Source organism: Panthera leo, chromosome A2, assembly GCF_018350215.1.
Source record: "Panthera leo isolate Ple1 chromosome A2, P.leo_Ple1_pat1.1, whole genome shotgun sequence".
In the NCBI taxonomy this organism is placed as follows: domain Eukaryota; kingdom Metazoa; phylum Chordata; class Mammalia; order Carnivora; family Felidae; genus Panthera; species Panthera leo.
In genome coordinates, this window is record NC_056680.1 from 119,430,754 (window position 1) to 119,457,352 (window position 26,599).

The following is a 26,599-nucleotide window of genomic DNA, read 5'->3' on the forward strand; positions in this document are numbered from 1 at the left end:
ACTCATGGACCATGAGATCACGACCTGAGCCAAAGTCAGATGCTTTAACCGACTGAGCCACCCAGGCACCCCACAGACTGTTGTTCTTAGACAACAAAAATTTATTTCTTATAGTTCTGGAGCTGAGACAAAGTGCTGGCTATTTTGGTTTCTGGTGTAAGCTCTATTTCTGGCTTGTAGAGGGCTGCCTTCTTGCTGTGTCTTTATGTGGCAGAGAGAGGGAGAGCAAGTGAGCTCTCTGGTGTTTTTGTTTTGTTTTTTCTTTTTTTTTAATGTTTATTTATTGTGAGAGAGAGACAGACCAAGTGTGAGTGAGGGAGGGGCAGAAAGACAGGGAGACACAGAATCCAAAGCAGGCTCCAGGCTCTGAGCCATCAGCACAGAGCCCGACCTCACAAGCCGTGAGAACATGACCTGAGCCAAAGTCGGATGTTCAATGGACTGAGCCACCCAGGCGCCCCTGGTGTCTTTTCTTATAAGGACACTAACCCCATAGAACCAGGGCCTTGCCCTTACAACCTCATTTAACTTTAACGACTTCCTTATAGGTCTTATCTTCAAATATCATCACATTGTAGGTTAGGTCTTCAACATATGAATCAGGAGGCACACAATTTAGTTCACAGCAGGTAACTATTATTATTATCCTTATTTTTTAGAACATTGTGCTCAAATATTGCCGGAGGTGACTTCAGAACCTAATGAGTTTCAGTAAGTACCTCTTTTATATTGCACCTAAAGAAAGCTTAACAAATACCTTTCAAGCACATGAAAAAATTACATAAAGGAGTCTTTTTTTGTCCTGAGAACCTCCCTTCTACTGAGCTAACATTCCCCACCCGACTGGCAATTAAATATCAGAGGCAATATGACAGACATTGGCAAACGCGCTATGGGAACAAAATGAATAAAGTTTGAATCCCCTTCCTGTCATTGGATGATACAGGGTTGCTTACCTTCTCAGGGTCTGTTTCCTCATATGTAAAATGGAAATGACACTGTATGATTTGCAAGGATGTTCTGGTAATATCCACAAAGCGCCAATCACAATGTCCAGCACACGTGCTCAAGAAGCAAAGCTACTTTATCATTACTGAACATAAATGATGAACCCACCCTTATAACTCCTGTCTTTGATTGGTATATCTTCTGTTCCTTCCTATCTTTTGTTATTTTGTACACACAAAAAGTTACAGTGTGTTTTTCGACTGATCAGAACTACTGAAACACATATTTGTTAGAAAATAACAATAATAATAACAACAACAACAATCTTTTTTTTTAATTTTTTTTAACTTTTTTTTTTTTTTAATTTATTTTTGAGACAGAGAGAGACAGAGCATGAACGGGGGAGGGGCAGAGAGAGACGGAGACACAGAATCGGAAGCAGGCTCCAGGCTCTGAGCCATCAGCCCAGAGCCCGATGTGGGGCTCGAACTCACAGACCGCGAGATCGTGACCTGAGCTGAAGTCGGACGCCCAACCGACTGAGCCACCCAGGCGCCCCAATAAGAAACAATCTTAAAAGGCCAACAAGAAGAGGATTGTTTGGAAAATTAATTACATCCATTCAACGGAATATTACTTAAAGATAAGTTAAGAATTTATGCCATAACTCTGAAAATGTGATATATTTGATATAAAATCTGATATATTAAAAGAGGAGAGCACCAAGTGCCACTTCCTGTCTTGGCAAAGAAATTTGTTGCTCTCAATCCTCCTGCTAAAAAACCAAAAACCAACGATAAACACTAGAAAAGCTGGACAAAATACAGAACACGCCCATTTAAAAGTCATGGTGATCTACCAAGGCAGCCAGGATGTGAGGAGTGTGTGAGTTTCCCATTGTTGCTGTGACAAATTACCACATATTCAGTGCCTTTGTAACAACACACATTTCTCGTAATCCTGAAGGTTAGAAGTCCAAAATGGTCTTGATGGACTAAAATCAAGATGTTGGCAGAGTTCTGTTCCTTCTGGAGGCTCTAGAGGATAGAGCCTCTATCATTGTCTTTTTTTTTTTTTTTTTAGCTTCTATAGGCTGCTTGAACTCCTTGGCTCACGGTTGCTTTTGCTATTTTCAAGGTCAGCGGTGTATCATCCTCAAATCTCTGGCTCTGACTCATCAGCCTCTCACTTGTACTTAAAAAAATTTTTTTTTAATGTTTATTTACTTTTCAGAGAGAGAGAGAGAGAGAGAGAGAATGAGAGACAGAGTGTGAGCAGGCAAGGGGCAGAGAGAGGGAGACACAGAATCTGAAGCAGGCTCCAGGCCCTGAGCTGTCAGCGTAGAGCTTGACACGGGGCTCGAACTCATGAACTGTGAGATCATGACCTGAGCTGAGGTCGAATGTTTAACTGACTAAGCCACCCAAGCACCCCTCACTTATTTTTTTGTAAGTAAATTATATCCCCAACATGGGGCTCAAACTCATGACCCTAAGATTAAGAGTCGCATGCTCTACCAACTAAGGCAGCCAGGTGCCTCCTCCCTCATTCTCTTACAAGGATCTTTGTAATTGCATTGGGTCCATCTGGATAATCCAGAATAATTTTCCCATCTCTGGGTCAGAGGATTAGCAACCTTATTTCCACATGTAGCCTTAATTCCTTCTTCCATATGATATAACATATTGACAGGTTCCAGAGATTAGAAGGGCTACTTTGGGGAACCATTATTCTGACTACCCTAAGGGGCCAAGCTTACAAAGTAGAGAGGAGGGCAAAAAGCTAATTGGATATCCTGTGGTCCCTTCACCATAAAAGCAATGGTTGATTCAGGGCCAAGAGGCTACAAACCCTTTATTAAAGGAAGAGATAAGAGGCTGGAAACCTGCGTGGAACTTTGGGGAGACAAAAATTGGTGTTCATAGGCTGCCAAAGAGCAGAGGCCCTGGTTAACACTACAAATGTCAATTTAGGACCATGGAAATAGACCAGCTAACATACAGATTTAAATATATCAATTCCAGACTTGATCAAAGTGCTTGACCCCTATTCTAACTGCCTGACAGAAACAAAGTAAAATCTCTTTGATGGAAAGTATCATCAGCCACAAACTCAGACTATCTCTATAATTCTACCTGCATAATGCCTGACATTCACTTGAAAACTTGTAGGCATACCAGAGAAAAGGATCTGGTTACCATGAAAAAATAGAATCAGGCTAATTGGTGATACAAATCTAAAATTTATCAGCAATGGGCATCAAAATAAGTGGATTAATGTGTTCCCGAAAAATAGATAACAAGGTGAGGAATAGATAATAATGTGAAAGTTGAGATCTATAAAAAGGAATAAAACTAAAATTCCAGAACTATAAAAAAACCAATTGCCATGATTAAAAAATAAATGGGCTAAATAATATATTCGGAATAGCAGCAGAGAAGAACAGAAAACTAGAAGACAGAATTGAAAATATCAAAACTGAAGAATGGAAAGAAGAAAGAACAGAAATAAAGCTATATGAAATGAAAAGGTCTAAGGTTCACATAATTAGGTCTTCATGGGAGAGGAAAGAGAGAATAGAGAACAAGCAGGATTTGAAGAGATAATGACAAATATGACAAAAGATATCAAGTTATAGTTTCAAAAAGCTTAAGAAACCCGTATAACACACACACACACACACACACACACACACACACACACACCCCACACTTAAAATTACAGCTACATACACATAGTCAAGTCTTTTGAAAACCAAAAACTGAGAAAATCCTAAAAGTAGTCAGGTGGAAAAAGAAACCACCTCCAAAGGAGCAGTAATAAAATGGACAGTTTCTGATCAGAAGTGATACAAGTCAGAGGACAACAGAGTAATATCTTTTATGTGCTGAAAGACAATAACTGCCTAGCTAAAATTCAATTCCATGAAAAATGTACTTCTCAATTAAAGGTGACACAAAGACATTTTCAGACAACCAACAATAGAAATGGCTGCCAACACAACTTTACTAAAGTAAATAATAAAGAGATTTTTTTTTTAAGCAAGGAAAAATAATTCCAGTCTGAAGCATGGAAATGCAAGAAACGCTAAGGGGCAATTGAATGGGTCAATTTATGGGTAAGTCACAGTGACACTGGTTGTGTAACATGATGCAAATAATGGTTTGTGGTGTTTGAACTACATGTAGAATATTTTTTGCTTTTTAATTTTTTTAATGTTTTATTTATTTTTGAGAGAGAGAGAGAGACAGAGTATGAGTGGCAGAGGGCCAGAGAGAGGGAGACAGAATCCAAAGCAAGCTCCAGGTTCTGAGCTGTCAGCACAGAGCCCAATGCAGGGTTCCAACTCACAAACCGCAAGGTCATGACCTGAGCCGATCAGACGCTTAACCAACTAAGCCACCCAGGCGCCACCCCCCTTTTTGTACTGTTTTTAATGATAACACAAAAAGGAGGCGAGTTGGCAAGGAAGATCTAAGGTTCTTGCATTTATCTGGAAAGTGGTAAAATTCTAATTTATATTAGGATTGGATAAGTCTAGAATTTACATTGTACCCTTGAGTATAATCATTAAACAAGATTGCAGAATGTATACCCTGACAAACTTATAGAATAGGGAAAAAAATGAAAATGATATAAAACATTTGAGTAATATTAAAGGACACAATGAGGAAGAGAACATTGAAATACAAATAAGACAAATAGGAAATAAACAGTAAAGTAGTAGATTTAAACACAAATATATCAGTAATTACACTAAATGTAAATGGACTATCCCATTTAAAAAATATTGTCAGGCTCCATTAAAGAAAAACAAAACCCAATTATACACTACTTAAAAGAGACACATCTTAAATATAAGCATTCAGAAAGATTAAAATCAAAGAATTGAAAAAGATATCCCATGCAAATATTAATCAAAAGGAAGTTGGCATTGTTACCCTACTATCACCAAATTAGATTTTAGGGCAAGAAGCATCACTAGACATAAAATGGGACATTTCATAAGAATAAAATATTTAATTTGCCAAGAAAGTATAACAGTTCTGAAGTTATATGCACTTAATAACAAAATAAATAAAGCAAAAATGGATGTAAAAGGAGAATAGAAAAATCATATGTTAAATATATATTACTTATAAATAATAATCATATTATATCATATAATATTACATATTATAATAATATAAAAATATATATTAGAATACTGTACCACAATGAAAATAAAGTGGCAACTGCTACATGCAAAAGAATAAGTAAATGTCATTAATATAAAGTCAAGCAAAAATGCCACACAGAAAGGGCATATAGAGAATATGTCCATTTGTCAAAATTCAAAATCTAGCAAAAGTAACCTCGGATATTAGAACTCAGGACAGTGGATACTCTGGGAAGAAGGGGGAATAGTGACCACAGTGGGGACATTGCTTTATTCTATTTCTTTATGTAGGTGATGGTTACATTTACCTATACATTTGCTCTGTGAAAATTCATTTACCTATACATTGTGACTTGTGAATGTTTTCTATATTATGCTGTAACTCAATAAATAATTTCATTATAAGAAAAAAACACAGCAGAATCAATCTTATATAACACTGTTAAAATTACGTAAAATTTATGTAAAATTGTGTACATGGGCATCAATTAAAATGCAATTTCAGATGTTGAAACGTTGACTTTTTCTTTCCTCTTTTAAAAAAAAGTATTTGAATTGCTATAGAACCTGTTGTTTAAAGACAGACAAATAAATACCAAAAATGAAGTCCAGATTACTTTCTGCAAATGGAGAGCCTCCACTTGTCCCGGAATTCCAATCTTTTGGAATCAGTCTTCAGAGTTAACCTGCTGTTGTGGTTCCCAAGTCAATACCCAGTCGAAGACTGCCTGTGCTCCAGTTTACAGAAGCACACAGGACAGACACAGCTCTCACCGTCTTATCTCCAAATCCCTCTGCAGGTCAACAGACCCTCCACTCTTCATCCTTCCCCCGCCCCCCCCCCCCCCCCCCCCCCCCCCCCCCCCCCCCCCCCCGTTTTCAAACCTCACATGCATTCCGCCGGAACTGTTTCTACTCTGACTCATTTCGTTTGCTACGGCACTGGTTTTTAATTCTTTGGTGTAATTTATCTTGATTTAGAAACTATAATGTTATAAATTTTCCAACATAGTTTCCCTTTACGTGAGACCAGAAATATGTCTCTCTGCTGTTTCCTTTGTCCCAGGTAGTCAACGTTACAAGATATTTAAATTTCTTACGTTATTCAATGGCTAGAATGACTGGGGCAGGGGAAGGAAGAGTACCTTTATACATTAGACTACCGGTAATTTCTACTTGATCTACAACCCTAAAATCTAGATGTCGACTAAACATCATTCCTTCCAACACAAATGTATATCATAACCCAGTGACCCTTATGAAATTCTTTGTAAACTTATTTACTATCCCAAAGTACCCAGTATGCCTCTGAGATTAATTTCTTTTTTTAATGTTTGTTTATTATTTTTGAGAGAGAGAGAGAGACAGAGCACGAGCAGGAGAGAGGCAGAGAGAGGGAGACACAGAATCCAAAGCAAGTTCCAGGCAACAAGCTGTCAGCACAGAGCTGGATGTGGGGCTCAAACTCACCAACCGTGAGATTATGACCTGAGCCAAAGTTGGATGCTTAACCAACTGAGCCACCCAGGCACTCCTCTGAGATTAATTTTTATTTGGAGCATGGATTTGCCTAGTGGTAAGCTCGGGTACTTGGAAAGCTGTAATTCCAAATATTCAAACCTATAGGATTGAGGTCCCATTGTTGCCTCAAATAAAAAATTGAGGAAAGGGGCACCTGGGTGGCTCAGTCGTTAAGCATCTGTCTCTTGGTTTTGGCTGAGGTCATGATCTCGCAGTTTGTAAGATACAGTCCCGGGTTGGGCTCTGTGCTGACAGCGTGGAACTGCCTTAGGAGTCTCTCTCTCTTCCCCTCCCCCACTCACACATGCACACACTCTCTCTCTCTCTCTCTCTCTCAAAATAAATACATAAACTTTAGAAGAAAATTGTGAAGGGGTGCCTGGGTGGCTTAGTCCATTAAGCATCCGACTCTCGGTTTTGGCTCAGGTCATGATCTCACAGTTTTGTGAGTGAGTTCGAGCCCCACGTAGGGTGCCGCGCTCACAGTGTAGAGCCTGTTTGGGATTCTCCATCTCCCTCTGTATCTGCCCCTTCCCTACTCACGCTGTCTCTATCTCTCTCTCTCAAAAAAAAAAATCAAGTCTGGAAGATTTAAATTTCTTCTCTTGACTAAACAAAAGCTAACTAGGGGACATTCTTAATTTCTCCGAAAACTTTCTGGAGGTAAATAGTGTAATCATCACATAGTCACCAAAGGAGCCCTGCTGATCCTTGAGAAGCTGAGACCTGCAAACTAGAGGCACAGTAGATGGGCTTCACCAGGAGCAACATCTGACCTCTAAAGTGGAGGCCACGCTAGGGGCATCAGATAGACAGATTTTGTCCTGGGGTTCCATGTGTAAGACACAAATGTGAGCACAGAATTGCCAGAGGAGATTACGCTGAATCTAACTCAGGTTGTTTGTTCAAGCTCTCCTTTGTTCCCAAATAGACTAAATCTCTCATTAATGATTTGCCTTTTGGGGCTGAGTATGGTCTTTTTGATCGTCACCTTGTCTCTTGAATAATATCTACACTTTCCTCTTGTTTTGCATGAGGCACTATGTACTTGAATGAACTCATACCACCCTGCTCTCTGGAAAGTAGGGCTGCAGAAGGCACACTTTGGCTACTGCGTGACTCTGTGTAGGGTCAGCCATGCCTTATTGGTACTCAGGCTTTAGTTCCAATCCGCCCATCCCATTCCTCACAGCTTACAGGTCCCAAAGTGTTTCCATACCTGACAGAAGTCATCCACTTGCCGCACATAACCGGCCACTTCGTTATCGGATTTAAAGATCTTCCAGACTTTTCTTTCTGCCTGCTTGTATTTCCGGGATCCTTTCCACTTCATGGCCATCAAAGAGCGCTCTGTCAGGGAGGCTACTACAATGATGTCCAGTTGGCCATTGTAGATCAGTACCTGAAATGAAACAGATCCGGGGGCAAATGCGGGATTCAGCAGGGGAAGGCAGCAAATCTATCTACGTATAGATAGTGTGTGCACGAGAAGAAAGGTAATGTGAGAGAGGCCAGTCCAGCAGGGGAGCGGGGTCATTTTCTTCCAGTTGGCCACACACCCCAACAACCTGAAATAAACTCAAGCCTGGTCTCAGCCACTGCAATTCTTCCAAAAGTTTGAACCTTCCTAGGAGTCTGCACAAAGGCTTCTCTCAGTAGCTGAGCATTCTCTCGGGGGCTGAGAATCCATATTGTTCTCCCCTCTGACATTGACTTTACAGGGGCGACTATGATTTTTTGAGGTGGACAGATAGACGCAGGTGTCTCAGATTTGTTACACGTTGGAGGCAAATATGTTTGCCATGCAACTTCTAAGACCTCCTTTTCTTCAACATGATAGCCACTTGTCGACAATGAGGAATGTCTTTTTTTCCTAGAATACATTTGTGTGTGTGTGTGTGTGTGTGATAAGTTGGTGGATATTATAGGAGAACCAACTCTGAAGCAAGGTCTTGTCTTTTCTCCAAAACTAATATTCATTTGGCCTGAAAAAGAATTCATACACTATCCAATGCCGAGGAAGCATAAAAATGGCACCGCACTTGAGGAAAGCAATGATCCATTTTTAACAAAAAGATTTTAACATGTTGAGGCTCGCTGTCCCCGTAACCCCAGATTGTGAAAGGAATTCTATGAATATAAGCCCAAAGAAATATCTATATATATATATAGCACCCTGTTTATCACGTCTTATAATGAAAAACTTGAACACAGCCCAAAAGTTCCATAATTAGTGACTGGTTACATAAACTATGGTACAGATTTTCTATCGGATAGTGCAAAACCATTTAAAATGTTTCATTGAACCGTGTGGCAATGTGATAAGCAATACTTGTCACACACGGTTAAGTATGAAAGCTGAAAGTCAAATATATTTCACAATTATGAGCGTATAAAATAGGTATACATATTTCCATATATGGCATGCACCTTTAAAGAAAAGGAATACGGTTGGTTAATTTAGGTGGCACAAAGCTGAGTAATTTTCTCCTTTGTTTTCCACTCTTCTTACGTTGTTTTTATGCAACTAACATGACCTTAATGCTCCTAAGGCATTGTCACTCAACTCCCAACAAAGAGGTTTTCCTCAACTCCACACTACCCTTTGACCTACTTGGAAGTTCTGGTTTTGCTCAAGTGAAGACCTTTGGTCGAATCCTCAAATTGGATAGAAAATGTTTCACTGCATATGTTTCCATCTCTGCCCTCCTGGTGCAGGCTTCTTAAAAGGCTTGCACATAATTAAACAGCCCAGGACTTTTACACACTCCAAATCCTCAAGCAGCAGTGGGCCAGGATTCAGCCTAAGATGAAAGGGCCCTGGGCCTCTCATGTTACTCCGTCACCACCACCACCTCCGCTCTCCTGAGCAGAAACCCAAAGGGAAAACTCCTGATCGATTTAAAGCCTCTTTAAAAAACTCAACTCAACTATAGCCATAAAAATGTGCGTTGTTTATACAAAGACATTGCCTCAAAGACCTTGGGTACTTACGGTGCATGCAAAACTCCTACAGCTGTCTTGCCAACAGTATGGAAGCAATTACACATGATCTGTACCAAGGAACAAGGCTTAAATACTCCACCATCCTAGGAAGGCCTGATTAACAAAGATAATTATCTATAAAGTAGTTCCTCTTCCAGAATTCAATGAAAAGATGCTGATTAACTAGCAAATACACAAGTGCATCTGGCTGGTTTCCACTCCGTGGCTACTAAATGAAGCCTGCCTCTTTCTGAGGGTCTCTTGTAGCTATCTCACTATCATCAGTGTATTTTGAAATTGATTTGAATGTGTTCTCTTGCGGGGATGCAAATCCACAGGTCACGGCAAAAAAACAGGCTTATTTGTACAGCATTAGAGCACAGGTTTGTTGGACTGAATTGAAATGAAGTCCATGCCTGAGCCGTACCCTTTGCTATTCAAGACTCAACACAAACGAGAGCACTAACTCTCTGGAACGAGGCAGTGAAGGGCTGAACTGCCTAATTTTGTGCATGCGATGGGGAGAAGGCCCACTTCGGGGGGAGGGTGGGCAATGGAAATCTTCTTTTTAAAGCAAGGAAAACATTTTTAACTTCTAAAGGGCACACAAGTCAAATGCAAAAAAAAAAAAAAAATTAAAGATTAATGATCAAGCAAAGTGATTTCAAAGCTGGCATTTAAGGCTGCCAGCATTAAATATAAGAATTCTGGAGCTTTTATTTTTATCTAAATGTCACATTTACTCTCATCAGCCCTGACAGGAATATTTCAGTTGCCTTTAGGGCTGGATGAGTGGGGAGATATCCCAGGATCCAGTAAGCCAAGAGGCTGGGGGAGGGGTGAGCGTGGAGTATAGGGGAGGGGGGGGTGGTCCTGAAGCCCAAGGGCACACGTTGGCACACATTTGTTCCACTCCTTCCTCTAGGGTGACCAACAGCCCCGGGTTTGCCCTGGCCTGAGACGTTTTCCAGGACGCTGGGCTTTCAAGCTAACCCTGGGACAGTCTGGGGCAAGCTTCTCCCCAAGGCTTGATGGTATTTTAAGCAACGAGATCTAAAGACAGAGAGGAGGAGACAGAAATGAAGGCGGCTTTCAGCTACCCTTGTCTTCTCAGTAGTGACTGTAACAAAACCAGGCACAGGAGGAGCACTGGCTGCAGCTGGCCTCCAGTGACACGTGAGGCAGCACCCCTAAACACTTTCCTTCCTGTTTCCTCGCTTTCCTTCCTGGACAGCTGCGAAGCCTCCTTTCAACGGCAAAGGCACTCCCTTTGGAAAATTTTCTTTTCTTTTACTCGAGGTCTGACCAGTTAGCGCGGTGAAATGGATGGTTTTGCAAAGACGTGAAAAAATACTTCTTATTAAAACATCAGCGAAGACTATGATTCTTTGTACTCTATGATTGTGACATTGTTTTTCTTAAAAGATGCTTCATCGGGGCTTCCGGGTGGCTCAGTCGGTCGAGCGTCCGACTTCGGCTCCGGTCATGATCTCACGGTTCGTGAGTTCGAGCCCCGAGTTGGGCTCTGTGCAGACAGCTCGGAGCCTGGAACCTGCTTCGGATTCTGGGTCTCCCTCTCTCTCTGCCCTTCCCCTGCTCGCACTCTGTCTCTCTCTCTCTCAAAAATAAATAACCATTAAAAAAAATTTAAAAGATGCTTCAAGCTTGGGAAAAGAATAAATCAAAATACCAACAGTTAAGGTAGCTGCAGTGTGGGTAATTTGTTTTAACTTGACTGTTTTCTAGGTGGGTTTTTTGTTGTTGTTGCTGTTGTTTTGGTTTGGTCTGTTTTTGAAAATGTGATTAGGGTGTTTTTATAATGAAAAAATAGTAAAACAAACAATAACACTAAGTTTGGGGAACCATGGGTGGCAAAAATGGGTCTTTATTAAGGAATAATTTGTATTAACCCAAATAGTACCAGCTCTCAATTTTTTATGACAACTAGGCAAACAGCATAACTAGTTTGTTTGTAGATGATCTTAAAAATCCATTCCAGGGGCGCCTGGGTGGCTCAGTCGGTTAAGCGGCCGACTTCGGCTCAGGTCATGATCTCATGATCTGTGAGTTCGAGCCCTGCGTCGGGCTCTGTGCTGACAGCTCAGAGCCTGGAGCCTGTTTCGGATTCTGTGTCTCCCTCTCTCTGACCCTCCCCCGTTCATGTTCTGTCTCTCTCTGTCTCAAAAATAAATAAACGTTAAAAAAAATTAAAAAAAAAATCCATTCCAGAATTCAAGCATTTATAAGAAATGGTAGAAGGTGGTTTCGATTTTAAGCATCTTGTTTGTTTGTTTGTTTGTTTGGTAGAGGCAAAGGCAGAGATGAGAAAACCATTTTTATTATGTTCTTTACCTCCCAAAGTGCTTTCACGTACATATGACTTTATTCTCACGCTGTTTCTTGAGGTCAGGACGAGAGGAATTACAATGTCTGCCTCCACCTTACTGTTAAGGAAATTGTGACACAGCGAGGGGTCAGAACATGTCTGAGGTCCCAGACTTCCAAACTTCTACCCAGAACTCCTTAAGAAAGGAGCCAAATTCCTTCAAACCAACAGGCATTTACTGACTCCCCGTAGCTAAATGTTTTGTGCTACCGAAAGCCTCTGGCAAGGGAGAGTTGGTTGAGTGTGAGACACAGTTCACGTCTCTAGTTCAGAAATCACGTTGGTCTGTTGGTCCAAGTCTGGTGACATCTCTCAGTCATTTCTCACTTTGGCTCCATGGACAATGATGTGTGCAAGGACGTTATCCAGCTGGCAACAGATGTCTCACTTCTGTTGAAGGGAGTACCACTGATGAAGCAGCTGTGGCAGAGCTTGGGCTCCTTGAGAACGAGGCTCTCCTGGCTCCATAGCCCTTGCTCAGTGCTGGGCATCCCAGAAAAAGTATTGACCCTGGGAAGAGTCAATTGCATTCTCTAAAGGTTTTCTATAATGCTGTACATCGATCATCTGTTGCTTTGGCCTGCCTAGGTCCACTCTCTCTTCCCCTGGTTCCTGGACTCCCACACCCCCCAATGGATCCAGCCTTGGTGGAGGCTGTCAATCACAATATCCTGCCTCCTCTGCGCAAGGGATGAGCATGTGACCCAAGCTAAGGCACTCAAATGCTCTTTTCATAAAATGTGAATTGTGGGCAGAGTAACATAGGTTTCTGATGAGTCTGCCCACTAGCTTTCCGTCCTAGATCCCCAGAATTTTCCTTAGTCTCAATCCAGTGCTTCAATCAGTTTTTTTTTCTGGGAATTCTGTGACCTATCATGTCATCTGACTAATTTCTTTTATGCTTCAAGCAAGCACAGTTGTTTCTGTTGCTGAAAGCATGAAATCCAAACACATACACCAATGGACCAGTGCCCCCCATGCCCCAGTATACAATAACTGGGAACCCCTGGACGTGTGGCTTAACCTCCATGGGTTTCATTCCCTTTTCTGGATATGAATATGGTTAAGACCTACATCTCATGGTAGTGAGAGTAAATGAGATAATGTGCACAGAGCTGCTAGCACAGTGCCTGACACAAATTAGTTCAATGAGTGTGAGGTCCTCCTCCTTTTCAGGGGGGTTGATACTTGGATAAGGACTTAAAAGACTCAATAAAGCACTTCTTCTAAAATAAGCCTTCAGAATATGCGTATGGTCCTTCTGAGTCAAACACTTAGTTGCCAATCTCACCCTTCCAGAAAAGGCCTACAGTAGGAGGAAGTCCAGCTGGGATAAACCTGAACTCCATCTATTCAAACGCCTGAAATAACATGCCTTTCACTATTAATTTTACACACATTGGCCACGATACCTCAGCAGTCTTTTTTTGGTAGTCGGAGCCATGAGTTTATAAATTACTCTTTTAAAAGGAGTTTCAGTTTTGAAGCATAGGGTTCAAGACGGCAAGGAATTTGCCCATAATTCATGGCTAGAAAAGTATGGTAAAGAGCATAGCTTTTAAACGGACAGTTTGGAATCAGAGTAGAACTTTCTCATTCCTCTTATGTTGGGGAAGCTGTGCTAAGCATTTTGCATCCATGATTTCACAGCACCCCCAGAAGGCCGATGTTATTTATCCCATTTTAGGGACAAGGAGACAGAGGTACAGGGAGAGGAGGCAAACTGGGGACAGAGCCTCAAGTTCAGATCTGCTTGAGTCCCAAATGTGTGCTTCTTAGCCCTCTTCTGTACTGCCTCACTGTCTAAATCACTGCCCCCAAAGGAGCACGTTGAATAGGTAGTTTATCCTATATTTGTAATTCCACAGGCAGGAAGCAAACCTAAAGATAAGCAAGGAATGAAGGATGCATGTTTATAGTTAAGAGCACAGGCTCCGTGGCCAGGTTTGAAATCCTAACTCTGCCTCTTACTAGCAAGATCGTCTTAAGTGACTCAATCCATCTAGAGTTCCATCTCCTCATCTATAAAATGGGTGGAAGAGAAACATACATGACAGAGGGTCACTGGGAGAATTACATAACGTAATGCAAGTAAAGCTCCCTGCATTCTGGGCACACAGTAAATATTCAATTAAGCTAATTATTATTATCACCACATTTGAATAGCTCCACATAGCTAGTCAAAGAGCTCCACAGTTTCCAAGTGAGACGTTATCTGTGGATTACAATCAGGGTTTAGGATGTAAGAGTTAAAATTCTAATACAACCGCCCTAGGTCATCAGTTTAACAAAACAAACAGCAGGGGCGTATAAAAAGTAGTAGGATGCATGCAGACAGAAGGCTTGAGCTCCAGCCCCAGCGCAGCCTCCCAAGGCCTGGGCAAAAGAAGCAACCTTGGGTATGTCATCGACCCACTCCGAGCCTTAATTTTCTCCTCTGTGAAGGGGAATATTTATGTTCTAGGATCGCTGGGAGGGTCAGATGGGATGTGAGATGCAAAAAGTATCCTGTAGCCTGAAGAGCAGCGTTTTAGCAATGTTGTCACTCCCGTTCAAAAATTAACCTGAAAAGTTAAGTTTCTATAGCAGAGCGCATAACTTTTAAGTGGGCTGCCTGAAGTCGGCATTCAGCTTGCAGATAAACACTCGCGTAGTCTACACAGTGTTGCAATTAGATGCCGGCGTCTAATTACTGGGAGATCTGGCCAGGTCGTGCCTGTATTTCCACTCACCCACAACGAGCTAACACTGTATCCACCCCTTCCTCAGTGTCCCCCCACGCCCACCCCCCCGCAAGGGTGCAAGAGTACCTGTCATCTATTCAACGCTTATGCCACTGTTTTTCTTAGAAGAGAAAAATATTTCTCTGTATCTGTGTCTTTGTCATCGGTAAAAAAGAAAGATCAGTAGGTCTCGATCCAACTCTCTTCATTTATTTCCTTCCCTTCCAGGATTCACGGGCAGCTGAGTTTCACTTCCATTGAAAATGGAAGGGAAGTGACCTTTTGTCTGAGTTGGAGGAAAGAATGCACGCTCACTTATACATGAGTGTGTTTTGTTTGTTGGCTTGTTGAATCTGCTCACGTGAAATCTCCACTTATTCGATAGGAAATATTTGTGGGGAGCCTGAGGACGAGACACCCAGGGAACAGGTAACAAAAGATGTGACACCCTCTCCTCCTAATGCTCCGTATTTTTTAGCTTTCTAAAAACCAGCGAATAATTAGAAGAGGAGAGGCAAGTTTACTCTTTCATGTCTAAGTTTTCCTTAAAAGAGGGGTCAACAGGGGCGCCTGGGTGGCTCAGTTGGTTGAGCGTCCCACTTCGGCTCAGGTCATGATCTCACGGTTCGTGAGTTCGAGCCCCACGTCGGGCTCTGTGCTGACGGCTCGGAGCCGGGAGCCTGCTTTGGATTCTGTGTCTCCCTCTCTCTCTGCCCCTTTCCTGCTCCTGCTCTGTCTCTCTCTGCGTCTCAAAAATGAATAAACGTTAAAAAAAAATAAAAAAAAAAGAGGGGTCAACAAAAAAGTCAGTTGCACTTAAATCTTTTAAAGTCTAGTCATTTCAACACTTCAAACCATAAACCTTTCAAGGTTCTGGATGTATATAAATCAGGTTTTTTTTTAAATTCTTTATTTATTATTTTTGAGACAGAGAGAGCAAGACAGGGTGTAAGCAGGGGAGGAACAGAGAGAGGGAGACACAGAATCCAAAGCGGGATCCAGACTCTGAGCTCCCGACGCGGGGCTTGAACTGTGAACCACGAGATCATGACCTGAGCCGAAGTCAGATGCTTAACTGACAGAGCCACCCAGGCACCCCTAAATCAGTTTCTTTTTCATGGATTTAAGTCTCTCAGCAAGAAAACCCCTCCTTTGTAAAGATCTGACGAACAGAATCAGATAATTAACCTTATTTTACACAGTCTATACTCCTGAAGGGTAAATATTTTCCAGGCAGATAAAAAGCAACCAACTGTTAGCCGAAGATAGCTGCAGACCAGTTTACCTGCAGAGTCCAGTAAAAAGACCCCATGCCTTCTGAAATCAGATTTTGACTTCAAGTTGGGAGGTCCCATGTGATACTCACAGGTGGAAAAAGACATCTGTGCTTTTTCATGGTGGCTATACAACTGAACACTTGAAAGAAGAGATTTGGGGAAGAAATGTATATGAATGTGATTTTGATATATTTTCATTGTCACCGGTAGAAAAGCGCAAGACTGAAAATAAATCACGTGAGGGCCACTTACTGATCTAAACGATAGCTTCTTTTTTAAAAACCCAAACCGAAACACACGTGTCACCCACAGAGAACACAAAGGTTTTCTCTCTGTTTCCCCCACTTTGTTCCTCCACTTATTAGGACAATTTCTGAAATGCTGCCGAAGGGGCAGCAGTATGACAGGAAAGCAAACTGTGCTTTGCGAGAAGGCTGGATTTTTATTGTTGCATTTTTAGACGAAAGATTTATGCTTATATTTTGGCCCATTTACAATCCATCATAATACTTTGCAGACAAAGTTATGCTCTTTTCCCAATGATCTAGTGACCTTAATCTCTAACATTTTGTGGTTTCCTGTTTGGGGAAATGATTGAACAGCAGCCTAAGCTATTCCAGGCTGCACAGCATTCCCAGTTGGCCGCTATCTGTCTTAGTTTTGAATGTTCTCCTGTTCACTAATAAAAAAAAAATTTTTTTTAAGAGAAGCTTTCCCTACAGATGCTAAATCAATGAAACTTCTACAAAGCAGCCCTCCACACTTCCTCTCCTGGCCGCCTTACTTATCATTTTTCTATTACAAACTCCAATGTAGCTGGGAGTTCTTTTCTGCCTGAAGCAATTAACATGACCCACCAGTGCCTTTCTCCTGAACAGAAGAGAATTAACTTCACTAATATCCACTTCGACCCAGGGTAATTCCCGAGGGTTTCCCAAAAACTCAACTGCAAAGGAAAAACTAAATTTCAGCTGCGGAGTGTAACGTTCAAGAAATGTTCCCGACTGGAGGCAGAGTTGTTATCCTTTCGTGGACAATGCCTCAACCCTACCTACCCACCGCTTGTGCTTTTGGCCCTACTTCTCCTGGGGATTCTGTGGGGATATAGGACTGCCATGCTCAGGAAGCCTGCATCCCCAGGGCCTGCCTAGAGAGGACTGGTGGAAAATTGTGCAACGATTGAATGAAACAGTAGTCACTTCTGCAACCAAGCTGTTCTTCAAAAGGGATGTAATTTGCTTCCAGGTTTAAGGAAAAGGGAAGACAAAGACAGAGGGGGAAATGAACTTAGAATAAACACCCCCATGTGCCCGCCATTCCCCTACCAGCTGGTTTTGCCAAGACGAGTAAAGAAAAACGAAAGGGGAGAAACAAGTTTGAGTGAGTGTCCGGTGATTATACAAATAATGTCTTTTGGCCAAAGAAAATGATTTCTGCTTTCTTGCAACTTAACTAAATAATTCAGTTGCTTTGCGAGGGGAACAAGAAAGCAAAGCCAACTTGAAAAGGATCCAGCAAGCCATCACTGCGACCCTGAGCTCTTTGAAAGAAAATTTAACTACCTAGAATAGCACACTTAAAATTACTTCTAATAATGACCCAGAATAATGCATTTCCTCCAGTTTGAATAGAAAAGTCATGGGGGCCCACTTGAGGGGATTCTTTACTCGGCTTCTTCTTCAGGGTCTGCTCTCGGAGTCTTTTCCTGATTTCCTAACCTCTTAAGAGTCGTCTCTGACCCTCATTACAATAACTGGATTAACAAACTGAAATTGCTCCCGGAGCAGGACTGTCCATTCCCCCAGACAAGCCTCTCGAGAGAGGAATTGTCCTCCTGGTCATCAGAATGTCAGCTTCAAGATCACACCAAGGGTCATCTCCAAAGACTGTCTCATGCTTGCCAATGTTATTATTCTACTGAAAGGTAGGCCAAGGGGCCAAATCTTTCCTCTTTCCCCATTATTAAACGGACTTCATTAATGAGTACACATTTGCACTCAACCCAAGCAACAAGAAACAGCCCCATGGAACAAATAAAAAATGCTATAATTTGTAATAATTAAGTCCACAGATATTGACCTACACTAATCAATACAGTGGCCACCAGCTACATGTGGCTGAAACATGGCTAGTCTAAATTGAGATGTGCTATAAGTCTAAGATATACACTGGAACTGTGATGGCTTGGTACAAAGAAAAGAATGTAAAATATCTCAATAATTTCTTTTTTAATGTTTATTTATTTATTTCGGGAGAGATCATGTGCGAGCAAGCACATATGCAAGCTGGGGAGGGGCAGAGAAAGGGGAAGAGAGAAAATCCCAAGCAGGCTCCCTCTGTCAGCACAGAGCTTAATGCAGGGCTCGAGCTCACAAACTATGAGATCGTGACCCGAGTTGAAATCAAGAGTCGGAGGCTTAACCGACTGAGCCACTCAGGCGCCTCTCTCAATAATTTCTTAATATTGATTGCGTGTTGATAACATTTTGGGTATATTGGGTTAAAGAAATGTTATTAAAATTAATTTCACCTATGTCTTTATGTATTTTTAATGTTTCTTCTCGAAAAATTTAAGATTACATATGTGGCTTGCGTTATATTTCTATTGGACAGACGCCATTATACCTTGGGTTTGGCATACCCTGCGAAGAAAATCTGTCCCTTTGTCAACAGTTGCCAAATGACAGGCACAACTTCCAAGGACAGCCACTCTTAGAGGAGCAATCAGCAGTTCATTGAGCAGGACTAAGGAAACTGGAAAAGGGTTCATGGGCGAGAGTAGAAGTCGTTCCTACAGCCTCAGTTTTTACAGGAAGACAGGAGCTACAGGACACGTTCGAGTCCCCTTCCAGCTCCCGGCTCTTCCACATCGCGGTCACTCAAGTTCAAAAGCAAATAGCACTGCCACAAAATTGAGTGGGTCCACCAAGGTCTTCGAGAGGACAAAACAGGGAAGCGGAGCCCCTGCCACCGTGCAATGTCACTGTTGCCTGCTCTCTCTTCTGCCTGGGCAGGGCAGAGAAATGACCTCCTGCTGAAGCTATCCCAAAGACTAACAGAAAGCAGGGTGGTCTTGTCACAGGAGAAGTACCAAATGACCTTAACGGGCATCAGTTCAGAAGTGCTCAGACACTCCCAAAGGGAATACGGACAGTGGCAAGGCAGGCCCTCCACTACCCCGTGAGTAGAACACTCAGCAAAGTGCGGTCCACTTCGGATTCCGGCTGGCCTTTGACACGCGTCAACCCATCCACATTCTCTTCTCCCAGCACAAACTTCCCTTCCAGCCTGAGAAAGTTCCAGTTCCCTGCAAATGAGGATTACTTTGCCTTCATATCAGAAGAGGACAAGAGTAAGTAGGCACTCATCCAAAGAGCCAGAAAAGCCACTCCTATAAGTCTAATTCCCAGAGGCTGCGAATATGGTTTCCTCAGGCCGCAGGAAGGGTGCGAACACTGCCTCCCCTTTTGAACCAATAGACAAGGTCCACTGCCACTGAATTAAGTCACATTCTGATGGCAGAAGAGGAAACTCACGTGGAAAAAGCACTAAACCCGGAGTCAGATCCTGGAGGCAAATGGGCTCAAGTGATGATGGCGAAGGTTAGAAAAACCAAAACACTGGCTCTGTATTCTGGCTCCGTCACAGCTGCTAGGTGACTCTCTAACATACAGACCACATAAGTGCCCAGTGCCAATCCACCTACTAAACATTAGCAGAGCTTATTTTTTTTTTATTTCCTTTTTTTAAAATTAAAAAAAAAAAAACTAAAGCTTTCCTATTTTCCTCCCACACCGGTTTCCGATGGTCCGGTGTTTTACAGCATTTCTGTCATTGTTTTTTGCATGTTTTCCTATTATACTATGGCATGAGTGAGGACTACAGATGGGGAAGCTACTGCCGTGTGGTGACATTTATTGCACAAGAGATACTCCTCACTGTATCCAGAAAGGACTACTCTCCTCACTCTTTCCCTGTTTATCTTTTCAAAGTAAAGTCAACTGATATAATTGCCTTTATGTCCCAGCAGTTGGATTTCCTGGCAACTGGATTTAAATATGCACTTCTTTGCTTATTGATTTTTAGATCCCTGGAGCCTACCTAGCAAATGGTATCGTCATTTATTATCTTTCTCCTCATACCACCCTCCCCCTGTCGTATTTGGGTAACTCCAGATTAAATTCTACTTTTCCTATCACCATAAATCACAAATGTACCTTGTAATGTTTTGAGCATGAGGTACCTTCACACAACAAAATAAAGCCCTTGCAACATGATTACGGCGCTTACCAGGCAAAGCAACGGAAAACAAACCAATTTACGTGGCATGTATTTTCACACAACTTAAAGAAGTAAGAAAATAAAAATATGTGTTGGTTGTCATTTAAACATTTCATCCCAACATAAATTTAATTTTTTAATGTTCATTTATTTTTGAGAGAGAGAGAGAGAAACAGAGTGTGAGCAGGGGAGGGACAGAGAAAGAAGGAGACACAGAATCTGAAGCAGGCTCCAGGCTGTGAGCCGGGGCTTAAACCCACGAACCATGAGATCATGACCTGAGCCGAGGCCGGACGCTTAACTGACTAAGCCACCAAGGTGCCCCTGGTCCCAACATAAATTTAAACGACAAACAAGAAAAGGCATCAAAAGCATGACAAGTTTGGGTGAAATCAAAGTCTGTTTCATAATTTATGAGTATTCTCTTTCCCTTTTATTCATTGAAATGCTTAAAAATTAAAGGAGCCCAGAAGAAGTTCGGCTCATAAAAACATTAGTACTACTCCTGCACTTGGATTATAACTGAAACAGGAAAAATGAATACATAATGAACTCTGCAGTATAAATTGATTTTCAAATGTATGCTATTTTTATTTGTCTGTAAAGTGGTGGTTGCTTGTCTCTAGGCTACGATTACATAAAACAAATGTCCCAGGATTAGCTTCCCTCTCTTTAGTTGTATTTCACTGGGAGCTACTCCCTCCTTCCGGAAGCTTTTCATAGAACGGGTGCTGGTATCCCTTCATTGTCTTCAAAGGGTTTGGAAGAAAAGTGATCACAGCAGCTTACAGTCAACAAAGGCTGACTTTTCCCATCATGCTTTGTGGAAGCTTAGAGTCCAACTAAGAAGTTGAAGAATCAGACCCATTTAAGTGTTAAAGTTTTCTTGGACGCTAGACATTTATCAAATCTAGTTTCCTGGCCACTGTTGCCATAGCCATTTTGCCATCAGAAGATGTCATTAAGGAAAATGTCACAAGCAATTAGAATGACCACTAAAATGAGTTAGATTTGCTAGAAATATCTCCCTTTCAAATTTCTAACTCACATTCACTAATCAGGACCTGCCCATTTCTAAACGAAGATCTTTTTTTTTCAACGTTTTTTATTTATTTTTGGGACAGAGAGAGACAGAGCATGAACGGGGGAGGGGCAGAGAGAGAGGGAGACACAGAATCGGAAACAGGCTCCAGGCTCCGAGCCATCAGCCCAGAGCCTGACGCGGGGCTCGAACTCACGGACCGCGAGATCGTGACCTGGCTGAAGTCGGACGCTTAACCGACTGCGCCACCCAGGCGCCCCAAACGAAGATCTTTTGATAGCCTAGGATAAGTTAATAGAACTCTAATGACCTGGGTGTTAAGCTTTTTCATCTGGTGGTAAAGCTGAGAAACATTAAGGTCCTGAATTCTGAAGATGCAATTAGTTGAAATTTAATGAGCTGCAGAATGATAAATGACAGGGAAATGTAACTTTATATTTACAATTTCCTGACAAGATGAACTTTCAAACACAGCAAACTGAGCCCTACCCCAGGGCAATTTAACCTTTAAAAATACAAGCATGTGGAGGTAAGAAGTGGCATTTGGAGATGTACCTCTTGAAACTGCAGTGGTCTTCCAATTTAGCAACAGAAGCAACTTCAAATCCAAGGTCACTGCTTTGATTTGGATCCAAATGACCCTTAGAGCTGGAACTCCCGTTCATTGAAATAATGGTTTCACACAGGAAATCCACCCCTGCCCCCACTGCCACACACACACGCCCCCTTGCATTCTCTCTCTTGTGCACATTTAGTCTTTGAAAATATAGCTTATATATTTTGTGGAAGGCAAGAACTATAACCAGACAGAGAAAGGGAGGTTAAAAACATATTCAGATTTTTCTTTAAAAAAAATATTTTTGGGGGGCTCCTGGGTGGCTCAGTCGGTTAAGCGTCCAACTTCGGCTCAGGTCGTGATCTCGCTGTTCGTGAGTTCAAGCCCCGCATCGGGCTCTGTGCTGACAGCTCGGAGCCTGGGGCCTGTTTCAGATTCTGTGTCTCCCTCTCTCTCTCTGACCCTCCCCCGTTCATGCTCTCTCTCTGTCTCAAAAATAAATAAACGTTAAAAAAAATTATTAAAAAAATAAAAAAAATATTTTTTAATGTTTTTATTTATTTTTGAGACAGAGAGAGACAGAGCATGAACAGGGGAGGGTCAGAGAGAGAGAGGGAGACACAGAATCTGAAGCAGGCCCCAGTCTCCGAGCTGTCAGCACAGAGCCCGACGCGGGACTCGAACTCAAGGACTGTGAGATCACGACCTGAAGTCGGACGCTTAACAGACTGAGCCACTCAGGCGCCCCAAACATATTCAGATTTTTAAAGAATCATCACAAGAACAGTGTAATTTCTTTATCAGAAAGGCCTAGGGACCAGGGCACAGGGTTCTACAAAGAGCAAGGTATTCAGAGCCAATAGCTCTTATGGAGTACGGGCTGCATTTCCTAGATTCTAGAGATACCCTCCACACCCTACCACATTTTATTCGTTTAAAAATCAAGATACATCTTATAATCAATGTATGAAAGTATATGTGTGTGTGTGTGTGTGTGTGTGTGTGTGTGTGTGTGATTCTGCTTAAAGAGGAAGGAACATAATACACATAATATAATCAATGGCAATCAGACTGGTGAATTATCTGCAGTTACTAAAATCAAACAGGAGCTCATTGTAAAGACCTATTATGATATAAATGAACAAACCACCTGTCTTGTTTCTGTGATTTTGTCCTTTTTCCTGCCTTTCCTTCCAAGTTTATCGCACCCTATGTGGTAGTTGCTATACTAGGCAACTAAATCAGAACATTTGGTGGAGTGGGCCATGATTAGGGTTTTTGTTTTGTTTTGTTTGAGGCTCCCCAGGTGTTTCTTTTTTTAAAATATTTATTTATTTTTGAGAGAGAGACAGAGTGTGAGCAGGGGAGGAGCGGAGAGAGAAGCAGACACAGAATCCCAAGCAGGCTCCAGGCCCTGAGCTGTCAGCACAGAGCCCGACGCGGGGCTCGAACTCATGAACCGTGAGATCATGACTTGAGCCGAAGTCGGACGCTCAACCGACTGAGCCACCCAGGCACCCCAAGCCTCCCCAGGTGCTTCTAAAGCAAAAGGAGCGATGTACCCCATAACCAACAAGGAAGTGCAGTTTCACAATGGTAAGAGAAGGGCAAATTAAAGGAAGTAAAATGTATGAAGCAACATCTACTCTCTGCCAAGCCTTTTGACCTTACTGCCTTTTTCCCATGACAATTCTTTCATCATCAAAGTTTATTGAGTGCCCGGTATATGTCAGACACAGTGCTAGGTCTTGTATAGAGTGGTGAACAATAAGGTAAGATGACTGCCCTTATTATGCTTATTGTCGATGAGATAAATAGAATTTTACAGCTTTGGAAGTGAAAGGGAAAATTTAAATTCTGACACTGAACACACCTGGATACCACTATCAGGGAGCTGGACTAGAATATGATTTGTAAGGTAAATTTGTTGCCCACCAATAGGCCTATAGGGCCAGGTGGGAAAAGATTATTTTGATGACCTGCTATTTCAGACTATGTCACCAATGTCTACCCGTGAGGAAAAGTGATGGAAGTCTCTGCGAGCAGATGGGTGTCTGTCTTTGCCTCCACGATAATGTCTTGCAAATCTCTGTCATATGCTGAAGGAGTTTAAAGGCATGGCCATACTAAGCAGTCCACATGCTCAAAACATGGTCAATTAAACCTCTGCAAAGCACTAATCACAGTCTGGCTCCTTCAAAATTTTATTATGAATACTATATATATATATATATATATATATATATATATATATATATCAAAGAATATATTATACTGTATCTGAGGTGAGGAAGCGTAATAATAAACAGATATCCACAAATGCACCAGCCATCCTAAGAACTGGTATGTTACCAATACCATTGAATGTACCCAGAGCACTTCTCTGTGCCAACCCTCTGTCTACCCCCCAGAGAGAACCACTGTCCTGAAGTTGAGGTTTAGAATTTCCTTACTTTTGAAAAAAGTTTTGCTACATATATACGTATCTCCAAATAACATATTATTTATTTTGGCTTGTGTTCGTGGTTCGTTCTGTATGTATTCTTCCATAGCTACGAGTCCTTATGTTGTTGCATTCATCTGTGGTTTATTAATTTCCTTTAATGACAAAAAATAGCCAAAACTATAAAACCCAAAAGAAAACATAGGAATAAATCTTTGTTACCTCGAGTTAGGCACTGGTTTCTTAGATATACTAGCAAAAGCATTAAGTGACAAAAGAAAACAGAGACAAATTGGACTTCATCAGAATTGAAAACTTTGGGGCTTCAATGGACACCACGAAGAAAATGAAAAGACAGTCCACAGAATGGGAGACAATATTTCCAAATCCTATACTGGATGAAGGACTAATTAATATTCAGAATACTTCAAGAACTCCCACAACTCAACAATAAAAAGGCAAATAACTGAATTAATAAATGGGTAAAGGACTTGAAGAGACACTTCTCCCAAGAATTTACAAAAATGAACAATGAAAAGCACATGGAAAGATGTTCAACATCATTAGTCATTAGAGACACGGCAGTCAAAACCACAAAGGGATAGTTCATACTCAAAATGTCAAAGTGTTGACAAAGATGTGGAGAAATTCAAACTCTCATCCATTGCTGGGGAAATTGCAAAATGGCGCAGCCACTTTGGAAAGTTTGGCAGTTCTTCAAAATGTTAGATGTAGAGTTACCATATGACCCAGAAATTCCATTCCTATGGATATGGCCAAGAGAATTGAGAGAGAATTGAAAACACATGTCCATACAAAAACTTGCACATGAATGCTCATAGCAGCATTAGTCATAATAATCAAAAAGTGGGAACAACTGATGAATGGATGAATTAAATGGGGCATATCCATGCAACGGAATATTATTTGGCAATAAAAATGAATGAAATACTGACACAAGCTACGTGGATGAACCTGAAAGTATTATGCTAAGTGAACGAGGCCAGTCACAAAAGGCCACATGTTACGGGCTTCCATTTATAGAACAATGTCTAAAATAGGCGAATCCATAGAAAGGGTAGAGTAATAGTTGCTGGGAGCTGAAGAGAGGGACAATGTGGGCGTTACTGCTAAAAGATAAGGGATTTTTTTGGGACATGACGAAAATGTTCTGAAATTAAATAGTGGTAATATCCTAAAAACCACAGATCTGAACATTTTAAATGGGTAAATTCTGCAGTATGTGAAGTGTATCCTCAATAAAGCTGTTATATAGTACAAAGAATTTCTGCGTACCCTTTATGTAGCCTTCAAATTATTAACATCTAACATAATCACCATGAACTCATTAAGGCCAGAAAATTAATATTGATATAAACCATTTCCTATTCTACAGATTTTATTAAAATTTTCCATTTGTCACCTAATAAGCTTTTTAGGGTCCTAGATCCAATAAAAGGTCACGCATTGTATGTATTTAGGTTTCAAGTCTCCTTAGTCCCTCAGGTTGGGTTTTGTTTGTCTTCTTTTCTTCTTTCTCTCTTCCTTCCTTCCTTCCTTCCTCCCTTCCTTCCTTCCTTCCCTCTCCTCCTTCTTCTTCTTTCTCAACCTTCTTCCTCTTCTTTCTCTTCATCCTCTTCCTCTTCTCCTTCTTCGTCTTTGGTTTTTCGTGACCTTTTGACCAGTACTAGCAATTATTTTGTGAAATGTCCCCCAATTTTAGTTTGCCTGGTGTTTCCTCATGATCAAATCCCTCTTAGACATTTTTTGAAAGAATATCACATTAATGTTATTGTGTCTTCTTAGTACAATACATCAGAGGCATATAATATTGATTTGTCTCATTAATGGTAATGTTAACTGAGATCATTTGGTTCCTACATGCCAGGTTTCTCTACTGTAAAGTTACTAATTTTTTCCTTTCATCATAAATATTTTGAAGGGGAATACTTTGAGACGACATTGATACCCTGTTTCTCATCATAGTTTCACTCACTGAATTTAGCATCCATTAGTGATTCTTGCCTGAAACAACTATTTCTGTACTATTTGCCAAATAATGATTCCATTATTCCTTATACATTTAGTAATGGGAATATCCCTCCATCCATTTTTTAATTCATTTGTTCATACCATAATGGACTCTGATTCTAAAGCAATGTGTGTTCTGTTTTATGAAACAGAATAATCCTTATTGTAGGCTTTTGGTAGATTTTTTATCAAGTCAAGGAAGTCTCATACTGTGCTAGGCTGAATAATCGCCCCTTCTCAAAGATAC

General features: G+C 41.3%; 1 protein-coding gene across 4 annotated transcripts in view; it reads right to left on the reverse strand.

The window, feature by feature from the left end:
* CPVL (carboxypeptidase vitellogenic like) overlaps window positions 1-26,599 on the reverse strand; it is a 115,743-nt gene that overhangs the window by 25,072 nt on the left and 64,072 nt on the right. For all 4 annotated transcript variants that reach the window (XM_042921126.1, XM_042921107.1, XM_042921099.1 and 1 more), the window contains one exon: window positions 7,848-8,030. In XM_042921126.1, the coding sequence (XP_042777060.1) occupies window positions 7,848-8,030 (183 nt within the window). The remainder of the gene's footprint in view (window positions 1-7,847; window positions 8,031-26,599) is intronic.